Source organism: Leptodactylus fuscus, chromosome 3 (genome assembly GCF_031893055.1).
Source record: "Leptodactylus fuscus isolate aLepFus1 chromosome 3, aLepFus1.hap2, whole genome shotgun sequence".
Classification (NCBI taxonomy): Eukaryota; Metazoa; Chordata; class Amphibia; order Anura; family Leptodactylidae; genus Leptodactylus; species Leptodactylus fuscus.
Window position 1 is genome coordinate 58766964 of NC_134267.1, and position 14777 is coordinate 58781740.

General features: G+C 44.3%; 1 protein-coding gene across 1 annotated transcript; it reads right to left on the minus strand.

The window, feature by feature from the left end:
- Nucleotides 1-3110: 3110 nt before the first annotated feature.
- Nucleotides 3111-14360, minus strand: ZBTB2 (zinc finger and BTB domain containing 2). The gene is made up of 3 exons (XM_075267646.1): nucleotides 13803-14360; nucleotides 8315-8501; nucleotides 3111-6039 (listed from the first exon to the last, which is right to left on the minus strand). Exons 2-3 carry the CDS (start codon nucleotides 8485-8487, stop codon nucleotides 4668-4670), a joined length of 1545 nt encoding a protein of 514 aa, XP_075123747.1. The 5' UTR covers nucleotides 8488-8501; nucleotides 13803-14360; the 3' UTR covers nucleotides 3111-4667.
- Between the last annotated feature and the right edge of the window lie 417 nt (nucleotides 14361-14777).

A 14777-nucleotide genomic window follows, 5' to 3' on the forward strand; every position in this document is an offset into this window, starting at 1 on the left:
CCTACGTCTTCGCAAAGATCATAGCTCCCATCACTGCCTGTCTCAGGCTTCAAGGGCTGTTTATAGTCCAATATTTGGACGATTGGCTGCTAAAAGCCCGCTCAGAAGAGCTGCTAAGAAATCATCTACAAGTGACCACCACCCTCCACCAGTGACTCGGTTGGATAATCAACTGGAGCAAGTGAGACGTGGAACCCTCCACGACGAAAACCTTCCTAGGGTTTGTTCTGGAGTCTATCCAGATGACAGTGTCTCTTCCTTATCAGAAAAAACGGAAGGTCCACAGTCTGGATCCTGTTGACGACGGATACATCTCTCACCGATTGGGGAGCCCATCTAGATGAGATGTACGCAAGAGGGGCTTGGAATCGGTTGGAAAGAACCAAATCTTCCAATTGGCACGAGATCAGAGCAATCTACCTAGCGATTCTACATTTTGCCCCTTTCCTTTGGGGCAGAGCAGTGAAGGTACACTCAGAAAATCTAATCGCAGTCCTCTACTTGAACAAGCAAGGAGGTACCCGGTCACCTGCCCTTCTGAGAGAAACAGACCACATTTTCTCTTGGGCAGTTAAGAATCTCACGCATCTCATGACGGTTCACATCAAGGGATCCTTGAATGTGATAGTGGACCAATGGAGTCAGGGTCTGACGGTGTCAGGCGAGTGGTCCCTGAACAAAGAAATTTTTCACCAAATAACCGAGATGTGGGGAATTCCAGAAGTGGACCTGATGGCCACCAGGTACAACGCCAAAGTAGAGAAATTTTGTTCTCTCTATCTGGAGGACGAGCCCTTGGCGGTAGACGCCCTGTCGATTCCATGAAGGTTCTGGCTGGCATACATCTTCCCTCCGCTTTCCATGATACCGAGGGTATTGATGAAAGTCAGACAGGAGCAGGCGTCAGTGATTGCGATTATTCCATTTTGGCCAAAGAGGGCATGGTTTACCCAGCTCATTTAAATGAGCCAAGGGATATATTGGAGGCTCCCCCCACAGCACAACCTGGTCACTCAGGGTGCCAGAGTATGCCAAGATCTCAATAGGTTCAACTTGACAGCCTGGAAGTTGACCGGTCCATACTTGGACTAGAAGTATTACCTTCAGCCATCTGGAACACCATGGCTCATTTTAGAGCTCCAGCCACTAACCAGGTTTACCTCAGAATTTTTAATATCTTCAAGAGCTGGTGTACGGGAAAACAGGTATCTTAAGATAACCCTTCCATACAATCCCTGTTGGAATTCTTGCAGCATGGGCTGGATAAAGGCTTCACACATTAAAAGTCCACATGGCTGCCTTATCCGCCTGTCTGAACAGGCGCCTAACCCAGAATACTTATATATCCCGGTTCCTTAAAGGAGAAACCAGATTAAGGCCTTCCATAAGATCTCCAGTCCCTCAGTGGGATCTTTCAACCATCCTAGTAGGACTCTGCAATCCTCCATTTGAGCCTATGCAAGTAGTGGACTTTAAATTTATGTCTCTAAAATTGACCTTCCTTTTAGCAATTACGTCAGCTAAACATGTAGGTGAACTACAGGCTCTGTCAGCCCATGAGCTTTACACAGTTTTCTTTCCGGTGTCCAACTGAGATTTGTACCCGGTTTCTTACCTAAAGTCCCTTCTTATACTAATTTAAATCAGGTCATTTCCTTACCTGTATTTTTCCCTACTCCATCCTCTCCTGAGGAGGAGAAGTGGCGCACTCCAGACGTAGTAAGATGCCTACTTATCTACCTAGAGCGTTAAACAATTTCAGAAGGGATGAAAACCTGTTGGTTTCCTTTTTTGAGCGCTCCAAAGGATTGAAGGCCTCAAAACCCACACTAGCCAGGTGGATTAAAGAGGCGATAAGACTGTTTATTAGGGGCTTACTTCCCCAGATTTTGTTAAGGCCCACTCCACCAGAGCAATGTCTACCTCCAGGGCAAAAAAGCATTCGGTGTCCTTGGAACATTTCTTTGCAGCTGCAACCTGGCAGTCCCAGAGTACCTTTGTTAAACATTATCGTTTAGACCTTCAAAAGGTCAGAGGCTACTGCCTTCGGCCAAACTGTTTTATCATCTGTATGCCGAGGGGGCCCTCCCTAGGGGCAATCTCGCTACATCCCCATCTGTTGTGCTGCGGATTTGGACGTGGGGGAATCGTGGGTTATATAGATAACCTGTTACCCTTAGTCCAAACAGCGGCACAAGACTCTCTCCCTGTTATTTCTGTATTTCTATTATTTGTTATGATTACCTTACAACTAACACAAGGGGAGGAGGTTCCTCTTACCTTCTTATGGGAGGGGGGGGGTGGGGTGGTGGTCAGTGACTAAATTTAATTAACTAAAATTCCACCCGTCCTAAACCACGCACAGGGGTAAGAATACCCCATCTGTTGTGCCGCTGTTTGGACTAAGGGAAACAGGTTATCTATTTAACCCACGATTTTGTCTTTCAGAAGCAGAATACAAAACAAAACCTTTGCCGCTATTGGATGATATGGGCACTTAAAGAACTTTTCATGTCCTTGGACACATGCCACTTTATATACCGCTAGAAAGTCGACAGTGCGCTGAATTCAGTGCACTGTCAGCATTCCTGTTATGTGCCCTGGGAGAAGAGATATCGGTGCATTTACCATTAGCTCTTCACTGCCAGAAGGGTATTCCTGACAGTCTAGCTGGATTGTGAGGAACGCCCCCTGACAGTGCTCATCCACAGCTCTATACTGTCAGAATTCCTCTCCGCACAGCTAGACTGTCAGAAACACCCTTCTGACAGTGAAGAGATATCGGTGACAGCACCAATATCTCTTGCCCCAGGGTACATAATGGGAAAGGCAATAGAAAGCAAACAGTGCGCTAGTGGTATATAGAACCGCATGTGCCCAAAGACATGAAAGGTCCTCTTTAAACAGTTTTGCCTTTGGACAGTTTTCATAAATATGCCCTAGTATGGGAGAGATCTAAGACTTCTCTATTGTGTGTGAAGGCTTTTATAAGCAACTAAGTGTTGTTTTCTGGAAAAACAAAGTGTTGGAATATATTAAATAAAATGACGCATCACTTTGTTTGGAAAAAAAAATGCTTTATTTTGAAGAAAATAAAGTTTATTGAGCCAACAGATAAACTGAAGCGATATCTAGAATTGCTGCTTGAATGAAGTTAAAAATTAAAACAAATGAGACATGGACAATAAAAAAACTAAATAAAAAACAACTAGCACACTGGTAGTACCAGTAATGGAGTAGAAGGGGAAAAAAAGGCTGGTTTGGCATGGGGGAAGAAAAAACAAAACACAAAATTTTTATACCATTTCAGCTATTTGAAATTTTAAAAGGCAGCATTGGCCCTGACATGATGAGATGAAGGACCGCTAGAGGCGAGTCACCCAGGGTTAGAAAACAATCATTGTGATCAGACAAGAGAAGGGCTAAGACTACCTGGATTCAGCCATACATTAAAAGCTGCACTGGAAGTACGTCCTGGGAATTATCCGTTACGTAAGCAGTAAGGCACAGCAGGTTGTAATGGGATTTTCGTAGTTTAACAAAATAATTGGAAGTTTTTAATTGTATTTCAGTGAATTACACAAAAATTAAAATAAAGGTTAGCCAGACAAAATTCTGAATAAATTTGCTTAAAAGGGTATTCCAATAAATAACCTATCCAGAAAATAGGTGGTAACTGCTATTAGTATGGGGGTCTAACCACAGGGACCCTCAGGATGGGGGATGGTGTCTAATGTGTTTCATTTACCTTCCCAGCAGAAAGACTGAGGCCAGAAGATGTTGAATGTGGCGTTGTACACACCTTCAGTCCATTAAAAAGTGAAAGAAGGGGTAATGTGCACGCTTCCCGCCACTCTATATTAAACGTCTACTGGCTGTGGTAAAGCGAGGAACACATGCCCACTGTTCTGCCAATAGGTAATGCTACTGATCTAGAACTTGGCACCATATCCAGTCGATAGGTAATAACTTGCCATTACTGGAATTCTCCTTTAAATTATGGAATTTTTCTTTTCTTAAGTCATCAGCAACTTGTCAGGGGTGTTGATCTTTTGGTGACTTCTTCTAGTAACTACACGCTAAACCTATTTTCAAAGCCATCTCGTGCTTCAGCTTCACCAAATACAAAGTTTACATTAACTTTCAGACAGCTGAAAATCAAATGAGAGGCATTTTCTATGTAGTTCTAGATTTCTAACAGGTTAGTTATAATTCTATAAAAAAAAAAAACTAAAAAAAAACAAACAAACCACCAACTGCCCTCCATTAATAATAGGTCAGTCATTGTTTGCACTGAGGAAAACAAACATAATTATTAAACGTTTATGCATTTATTTAAATTTCTCTGAGTCAAAAAATCCTCGCTTCCCCAATATGCACAAATACATTTCAAACATGTTTCATCTACAAATACATTTCTTCTAAACTTCAGTAGTTCTACTGATATCAGGGAGGCCCTTACAATGTTCCAGTTCCATAAGGAGGGACAGAAGAAAGAAACAAAAAATAAAAAGTCCTCAAGGTCTGAATTATTTCTCACTGCCGCACTGCAGAAGGTGGTAAAAGGGACGGAAGAAATAGAAATGAAAGATGCTCTAGGTAAAAAAAAAAATATATATATATATTTATAAAATGTAGGAAATCAAGAATATACACAGCCATCAAAACTAATCTAGTACAGTTTCTTGCTCTTTTTTAATGGTTGTTAGCATAGAGTGCTCATTTTCTGCAGCTTCAGAGTCCCCACTGCTTAACAAGATGGACTTTCCTTCGTCTTCAAGAGCAAAGACGTCTGAGTTTTGGGCTTGGCACGTATGTTTGACCACCTCATTGGGCGTGGAAAACGTTTTGTCACACAAGTTACACTTATAACGTTTATTTGTTTGAACCAACATGTTGTCCATTTGGCTTCCTTCATCAAAGGAACATAGCTCTAGAGTTTGCTTATCTACCACTGTGTAGGTGTCAGAACTCTTTAGACACACGTGCCTCGCAGCTTGATTCGCCCTACAAAAGCTCTTGTCACAGGTGCTGCATTTGAATGGCTTGCCAGTGTGGATGTACATATGCTCGCGCCAATGGCTTTTCTGGATAAACTTACGACCACAAATGGTGCACTCATACTTTCTACGTTTCACTTCCCGTTCCTGATCAGCTTGTTCCAAGTTATCTATATCTGCAATATCGGTAGGCGGCGGAGTCTCGGCTTGCTGCTGGCCATCAATAATCGGAGAATCTGAGATCTGGGGCATTTCACTGTCACTGATGATGCCCGTCTCAGCAGGTTCCATTGACTCCTTTCCCATTTCTGATCCACTGTTGCAGAAGGAAGGGGAAATGCTTGTTTCTGTCTGCCCCGTAGAGGCACTAAAAGGGATTCCTGTGTGAAGCTGGAGATGCTCACGCAGGCTGCTTCGCAAGTTAAAACGCCTGCCACACAAATGACAAGCATAATACTTGGGGAAACTTCCATTCCTCTTCATGATGCTTGGTTTCACATGAGCAATTGTTAGGGACGAGTTTTGTTCTTCACTTGGAGTCTCCTCCATGCTGTTTTCCTCCAGAGTAGAAGCTGCAGGAAGGACAGAGGATGCTGGCTCTGGAGACATAGGTGCTTGAGCATTTTCAGAGAATGTTAAATTTGTCCGATTTGCTGCAGGCAGCGATGATGGGAGCTGAGATAACTGCGCATTATCTGACGGCGTATCCTGATTCATTCTGGTAGTCTGTGGTCGAGCCTCACGGTTATTTTTCTCAGAAGCAGGGGTTGCTTTTGCTGGAGGTCTTATCTGATGATCTGCTATCTGAATTCCATAGAGAGAGGAGGCAAGAGGAAAAACCTGATCTGGGTGAGAAAACCCACCATGACTTGCAATACTGGCTTCCTGAATTAATGGAAAGGCATGCAAAAATTTTATGCCTTGTTCAAGACGTACAGGATCAATGAGTTGTGGTGCCATTTTCCCAGTATACATCAGGTGTAGAAGATAACTGAAAATATCCGGCTGAATGTCTGTTGATTTCAAGCGAACACATTCACTGTAGGGAGGAAAAAATACAAAAAATTCTATAAATATGTTTAAAAAAAAAAAAAAATCATATACACATACAGTGGTAACAGTACAAAAGTAAAAACAACTCTACATCTCTAACTTATCACAATAACACTGTATTCTATGTGCTCACATCTGTGTCAGAGGCATTGTCAGGAACTCCCATTGCAAAATCTAGAATTTGCGTCTGAGAAAGTCCTGCATGTGGGAACTTTTTCCGTCTGGCAAATTGATGGGTACTAGAATTAATGCCTGAAGGAACCTTATAGTGCACTGGGCTCCGGTGGGGTCTGTCATTAGATTCGTATTTACCATTCTTCTGTTCCCCTGATGGAACAAAAGAACAACTCTAATGTGAGCTTACCCTTAGGCTGGTCTTACACGACCGTAATGCATTTGAGGTCCGCAAGTCGCTGATCAGCAACTCTAGTTGTTGATCATCAACTTACACTCTGCAGATGTCCGTGAGCTGCCGCACTTGCCCATAGAGTTCTATGGGCGAGTCCGTTCAGTGCCGTGAATTGCGGCCATTGCGGACATGTTCCAAAAAGTGCGGACCTCGGTTGCGGCCCAGCACACCACAGATAAAATATCCGGTGGTGTACGAGGCCGCATTGACTATAATGTGTCCGCAAAAGGTCCACAATTGAAAACCCTCAATTGCGGACCATTTGTGGACTTAAACTACGGTCGTGTAAGACCAGCCTTACACTACATTTTAGGATGCCACAGAATACAGTCAATCTGCAGTTTGGATGGCACTGCTCACGATACTGTGGCGCTTTAAACCGGAGGAGTTTCCTCAATAGGTCTTGATATGGGCCAGTAAATTACTGATTTATAATTTTTTTTTTTTTAAAAAGCCAAGTCAGTCAGATGCAGTTTATGAAGAAGTCATCAATGAGGCGTTCCATTGTCTGCAGCGGTCACCAGACAACAGAAAGCCACAGTAATAAACAGATGACCTGGGAAAGGTAGTTTTTGTCTGTATTTTATGGCCTCAATTTTCTGCACATATAGATCTGTAAAGACTGACAACAATATTGCATCTTGACATATGGAACATGTTCCCGCGGCTTTTGAGAACATTTCTTGAAGAACAGTTAACACAGCTTCATAGGCAAAAGTTCAATGGGCCAACATACCAGCAACAGTATGTACCAACCTTATGAAGACATTGCCAACATGGATATTTGTTGAATAATAAAAGTTTATTTGCATACTTATTTATATTTATACTATAATTTGCAAATAAATTCTTTCAAAATCAGACAGTGATTTTCTGGATTGGTTTTCTCATTTTGTCCCTCATAGTTGAGGTCTACCTATGATGCCAAATACAGGCCGACCTCATCTTTTTAAGTGGGAGAACTTGCACAATTGGTCACTGACTAAATACATTTTTTCCCACTGTACATTATTTCCTGTTCTAAAATTTATTTTACCATGACAAATATAAGAAACTTACAGAAAAAGGAGCAGCATCTCAGAGCTTCCAATTATTATAGGAAGCAGTTCTAAAATGTAGTGGCAGTATAGTGGCCTTTTTTTTTGCCAAAAACGCTAGCGTTGCAGAACAAACAAAAAACCTCCAAAGTAACTGATTGTATAAGTGACAACTGTGCGTTACTATCCATTGCCCAATAGACAAAGTTAAAAAATAACGGCCACTTAAAATCAGTTATAAGTCCATTATTTTCAATGGACCCAAACTCCTGCACCCTACGTTATTAGAGATGAGCGAGTAGTATTCGATCGAATACCTCCCCGCCATAGGTATCCGTGTAAACGGCCGAACACCAAGGGGTTAAACACACTGAATATTCGGTGCGCTTAACCCCTTGGTGTACGGCTGTTTACACGGATACCTATGGCGGGGAGGTATTCGATCGAATACTACTCGCTCATCTCTAGTTATTATGACTGCCAAAATAATGGACCTGTGACTGTTTTGGTAAAAAAAAATCTGACAATAATGGACAATAGAGCAAACCCCATTGAACTCAGTAGGATTTTTGACAGCTCTATTAGTGTCCGTTAACATTTACTAATGGATGTTAGCAAGAAACACTAACAACAGTAGTGCGAACTCCCATCCCCCCCCCTGGGGAGCGCTGAAACAGATGTGCTAGAGGTAAGTGACCTAAAAGGCAAGTAATACTTTTTGTTTAATTTTATGGCTTTTTTTTTTTTTTAACCATCGCCCCTTTTTTTGGTTGACCTCAGACAGCCCCTATAATAAGATAAACATCTATAGTTACCTTGTCTGGTGTACAAACAGCATCTTGAAATAATTTGAAAAGGATGCAAGGACTGATTTGTGCGCCTTAAAGTAGACATCGCCAATGGCAACAGTGCAGTCACACAGGAATCCAAACTCTCTCTGGGCATTCAACTGCTGCAGGAGTATAAGTCCATGGTTGGCCAAATCCATCTTTACAATGGAGCCTGCAAAAATAAAAGGGGAAAAAAAAAACATGTAGGATTAATTTGTAGGACAAAGTAATAAAGTGCAGTTTTACTAACTAAAGAGGGTTTGTAATGGATGTAATTTGAGGGAGGAGGCTGGCGCTGCCACGTACAAGAGATAAATACACCACTTAACCCTCTGCGTGCCGGCTGCGTCCATTCATTCCTATGGGTGCGTGCTATTTGAAATGCTAGTTTTGAATAGTGTTCGCTCATCTCAAGAATGCACCAGAATTCAAAAACTGGCATAGATTTTTGGGTATGAGTTATAGTAACTTTGTTGGACCAAGTCACCCCTATCTTGTCAAATCTTAGCGCAAAAAGAGCCACGCGCCAAGAATTTACAACATCTACACCACAAAACTGATGTAGATGGATTAGCAAATTGGACCCATTGTACTTGCAGTAGAGCTCTGCCAGCAACACACACACATTATTCCTTCAGCTACACATGGACACTTGTCTAATCAATCATTTCATTAATGTACCAAAACAGGTTTTCTTTACACAATATCATTATGGCGGTGACAAGACATTCTTTAGATGCTTTGCAAGATTTTAAAAAATAGCCATGAAGATTTTTCCCTCAAGCAAGCTTAAAGTAGAGCAAATGTTCCCAAAATGTGACACCACAACACTGAAATACAGAGTGGTGACTTGAGCGGTACAGACTGACTGCTGCTACTCAGAGGCAGAACAGTCTTACACTAAGCAATTATTGTTACATTTTGGTGTGTGTGTAACAATATTCTATTTGATGTGTTTTCCCACATTATATAAGAGATGAATCACATGGTCAAGGGCTAATCCTGTAGGAGACTTGCCCATGTGGTCATTTATATGATACACTGCCATAGTGCATTGCAATGTACTCTTCCTGTTTTACTAGCATGCACCCTATTAGGCTTGCACATGACAGAACTGGGATCTGTTAGGTCACTTGGCTGCTACGGTGGCAACTCCTATATACAGAAGTCACAGATACGCTGTTTCCATAACCGCTCTACCTCTAGAAGAGTAATGAAAATAGCAGGGCAGTGAAATAAGACTATTTTTGTAACTGGGGACCGGGAAGAATGAAGCCCATTTTTTTCTATCTCAGGCATGTTTGGCCAAACTGTGAATACCCCCTTAGTGTTATCTTAAACTTTCTTTTATTACAAGTAGACAAGTTTTTGGGTGAATGGCTCTCCAGTTACAGCCAAAGCTAATAAGAAACATCAAATGGAGAAAGCATACAGACATAGCGGAGCTCCCGATGGCTGTGATAAGTGTGTGACTGTGGAGATAGCTTCCTGCACACAGCAGACTTCCTGCTACCCACAGTCACACAGCGATCTGCCCTTTTCTCTATAAAAGTAGCTGAACAAAACAAAACAATGTTGGTTTCTGGTAAGCCGAACATACACCTTCAGTAGCCTATGGCCAACTATTCCTAACAAACTCCTCATACATACATAGCCTCTGGTGGTCACTAATATTCCTTGAAAACAAAGCAGCAGGCATGCTGTCATTCTTTGCCTATTCCTCCATACTACAAGTGAATTTGGTTGGTCTGGCTTATTAGGTGCTAACATTTGCCTGGTTAACCTCCGAATCGCCACATAGACAAAAATGCAAAAGAAAGGTCAGCAGCCTAAACAGTAGATAAGTATCTGAAAGGGAAATTATAAGCACAATATAGCATATAGAAGATAGACAGCATCTCGCAGGGCTTGAGTGAACTTTTCCTGAACTGCCTTTTTTATTGCTGGCCACTGCTTCAATTGAAAGAAATTCTGACTCTTAAAGAATATGTAATCTCCAGCTTCAGAGAGTGCTGCAGATCCCCCCCCCCCCCAAAGCCCTCCAAGATCCGCCAAACAGAGGGTGAAGGACAGCGCTCTATCCTTGCTCAGCTTTCAGAGGTCTTCAGCAAGTGCAGTACCTGCTACTGCAAACACCTGCTGATATCACAGTACACACTACTAGTACACGCTCCTGGGTGCACGCTCAAGTCGTGAGGCATGCACAGTACTAGCTCCAACTTTAGATGCTATTTTGCACTGACAGACTCCCTTTAACAATGATAGCAAAGTAACAAATTACCCTGTCTACAGGATAAGGGGTAACTTGTTGATTGGTTGGTGATCAACGTGGGCTGGGTAATTAATTGAAAATTAAGGATATATCACTGACTGTATACTATCTAAGTCAGTATTGCTAACATGAGACTAACAAAAATCCAGTAGGAAGGAAATAGGGAGCGTTCTAAAAGAATTATTCATTAATTGCAATTGAGGAAAAATGTCCGATGAATTGTGATTTTGGTCACCCCCAGTAATGGGGCTGTGGAGTCGGAGACAGGAAATAAAACCTTGACTGGGCAGACCCCCACCGATCATCAAGTTATCACATCCTTTGAATAGGAGGTAACTTGTTACCGAAATACCCCTTTAATGTATATATTACAACACCACTGTGAAGCAAAATTTCTATTAGTCAGCAATGACATTTCAGCTTAAAGCAGGGTCAGGTGATTTCCCTCTGTAAAGTTTGGGGAGGGGGAGACAAAACATCACTTCTGATGTCTGTATGTAAATGATCTCAGAACAGTTACATTGGCCTATTTACCAAGTCTCGTTGAGGTATGTTGGGCCCTGTGGTACGTAAAACCATGGTTGTTGTGTTATTTTAAAATAGAGTTTTAGCTTTAAACCCCAACCAGGCTCACAAGTCTAGGTACTACAGAAGTGGACCTTACAACTGTTAGGGCTAGTTGACACGGGGGCCAAAGGGGCGGATTTTGGCAGCGGAATCCACGTCATAATCCGCCCCTTTACAATGGTGGTCTATGGAGACCACTAGCGTTCTTTTTTTTCTGCTATCGGCAACTGCTGATAGCGGAAAAAAAGAAGCGAGCTGCCCTTTCTTCAGGCGGATTCCGCGGCTCGCTGAGCCGTGGCATCCGCCTGGCAGCTGCAACCTCCGGAGTCGGCCCATTCATTTGAGCCGACTCCAGGGTGGGGGAAGCCGTGACCACGACATCGTGGCAGGCGGGTTTTGACCATATTTTGACTTGGCTCCCCGAGTCAAAATATGGTGAAAATCCGCCCCCCCGTGTGAACGAGCCCTTAGACACAGACTAGGAGACTCAAACAGGTCCAGCTCCCATTCCTGTGTATCTGCATCTCAGCTTCTATAATATATAGAAACACATTCTTAGAAGGACTTTAACCCCATGTTCACATAAACATCATAACCGGCCACCACACGGCTGCATTAATATTCATTCATGTAAATGGGGGCTGTTCACACAACTGATATTATGAAAGTCTGTTGTAATGGATCATCAAAATATAGGTTATGTTTTGTATTGGTCCCTTTTCATGAATCCTTCCACACACTGCAATGTATGAGGGATCTGTAGGTGCCAAACGCCACGTAAAATAGATGTTTTTCATGTAGGTTGAACCGTTATTCTCCACTCCCATAAAAAGTAATTTATTGAGTACACCTGCAGTTTAGAGTGCTGACCCCTCCTTTACTTTCTTGTATATACTGAAAAGACTGTCAGATGAGCATTTCACACTCAATGGCTTGCCAGGCTGGCTGAAGGTGCAGTGGGCCCAAAAGACTAAAATCAATGGCTACCTTTAGATCATTGGGGACCCGCCTGCCTGCCTGCAACTGTTTTGTGGATTCACAATGCCATATAACACTGTGGTAGAAAGAAAACCAGCCAAGTGACTCAGTTATTTCTGTACCGTCCACAGAGTTGTACCGAGCGGCTGCACAGATGCTAGAGTCGCAGTCTGCCGGCAATGGTTCTCCTCTACAACCTTCTGTCGTTATACAGCGCTGACACTATGGAGAATAATTGCTGCAGTAGTATCACGTGGTAGTCACGTGGCTGCCAGATCACAACATGAATGGTGGGAACTCGAGTTACAAGAGGTTGTAAACATCAATGTGCAAGAATGTAATTCCTTAGGGGATCTGACTCAACCAGCACTTGCCCCCTAGTTGATGTGACTCCTTCCCCTTGTTGACAGGTAGTTGCCTGTACTATGGATGGTTTTACAATGATCTAGCCTTTCAGCCTCCATATTATGGGTATAGCAGAGAACACAAGGGTTGTGGTGTCCGGAAAACGAAGTTACTGACTCGCAGTCTTCAAAATAAAATGGTCACCAATTACTCTCTGCAATTATTGATCTTGCAGACTGAACCTCTATGAAAGTCAAACACTGGCTTCCCACCAGCTGATCATTCATGGAGGAGTCAGAGTCCGGCTGTGGATAAATAGAGGGGTCTGAGGTGCTAGTTTGGCCTCTGACTCCACAGCCCAGGTAAACCTGGAAGAGGGGGCTGGGTGCTAGGTCCAATCATGTGACCTGGAGGGCATGGAGAACTCTGCAGGAAGTGTATAGATATTTCCTGGATACCCCTTTACAAGTATTAGACCCCACAGTCACAGGACACCACCTTTATATGTCCACTGGAAATGAGCCCGGGCCGGGCACAGCCCCAGACACTTCTACTTTACGGGATTCGAACTCACAGCCCCGGCCGTATGGACGGAACCACTGCTGTGCTGCCTTGTGGGGGTGTTTAGGTCAGGGGTAGAGCATGTTGTATATGTGACTACTGCGGCTCTGCCTCTCAGCACTCCCCGCCAGTGTCTGTGCACGTTGCTGTGAATGTGAAGCGGACACAGAACACGCTGCCCTGCCCGACCGGATGCGCCGAGTGGTGAGGCCAGAGGCCGAGGGAGGAGCCAGGAGGCGCAGCCACTTCCGCGCAGCTGTGAGGGGGAAGGGGGGAGAATAACATAACGAACAAAGATGGCTCCGGCTTGGGTTGTCGCCTGAGCGGTGGAGGAGGCGGGGTGTGGAGGGGAGGAGGTGGACGAGCTGCCTCACATACATGGCGGCGGCAGGCGCCGAGAGGGGGATGGGAGAGCTATGGCCGCCGCTAACTCTTTGTCCGGCCGGATCCCTCGGCGGCCTTCGGGGCTCCAGAACGATAAAGCCGCGGTCAGAGGCTCACGTTATAGAAAGCCAGCGCCGAGAGAAATGCGCACATAGCCCGGCAGCGACAGACACAACCGAGTGTGCGGGCCCGACCAGGCCGCTCCGTGCGTCCCCCTATTAAATAAGCCCCCACATAACGTTACGTAGAAGTGTCCGGGCCTGTGAGGTATCGGCCCGCCGAACAAGTCCGGCTACATGAGGGAGCTGCGGCCCAGCAGCCGCTAGTATGACGTTACACGTGGTGCGGACGATGCAGAGCACTCACCTCTGCCGTGCGTGTCGTGCAGATCCCACAAGCCGTGCTCGGTGCTGCTGCCTCCTCCTCCTCCGGCGTCTTGTGCTCCTCTCCGAGAGGCGGGCGATAATAGAGGGGAAAAAAAGTGTCGGTGCTTTCCTGTCCGGTTACGTTAAGGTCACATGACCGGCAGCGGGGGGCAGTCGTGCAGTGAAGCTTGTACAGCTCTCCCGCCGGGAGTATGAGGCGAGAGTCGCCCTCCCCTCCCCCTCCTTCTTTCTCTGCGCTGTGTGTGTGTAATGTCTCGTTTCCTCTGGCGAGGGAGGCAGCCCACAGCACGGCCCCGCCATCGCCGCCATCTCCTCCCGCCGAGCTTCATGTTTCAGGCCGCCGCTGCTGCAGAGGAAGGAGAGTGTAGTACACACGGCAGCCGCTTATGGTGTTTTCTTTATTGGCCTGTGACAGAGTTTCATGGCTGAATGTGGCCAACCACAACCAGGGTCACGTCAAAAAAATAATTGTCGAATAATAAAGGCAACCAATACGATAATGGCAGGCTGCAGCGCCATAAGAGCGCGGTATATGGGGCAGCCCACAGCTGTATACAGCAGCACACTGTCATATGTCTGTATACAGCACACTGTCATATATCCTCACACGTGTTCTCATGGACATATATACACTGGTCCCACAATAACATGCTGCATGTGATACATTGTATTCCTCTAGATCACAGCCTGACATATACAACATCTACAATACAATGTTACTGAATACATTAGCACATATGGTGGTGGGTTTACATTCTCTTCACATTGACCCATTTTTATCACTTTTTTTCTTGGCACATTTTACTTACAAATAATGTCATGGCTACTTTGTGACACGTTTATTAACCAGGTACATAAGGGTCCATTCACACGCAGGAAGTTGGTGCTGATTCTGGCGCGATAACTTGCATCAGAATCTGCGCGGAAATAAAGCCGCTCATTGACTTCAATGGCT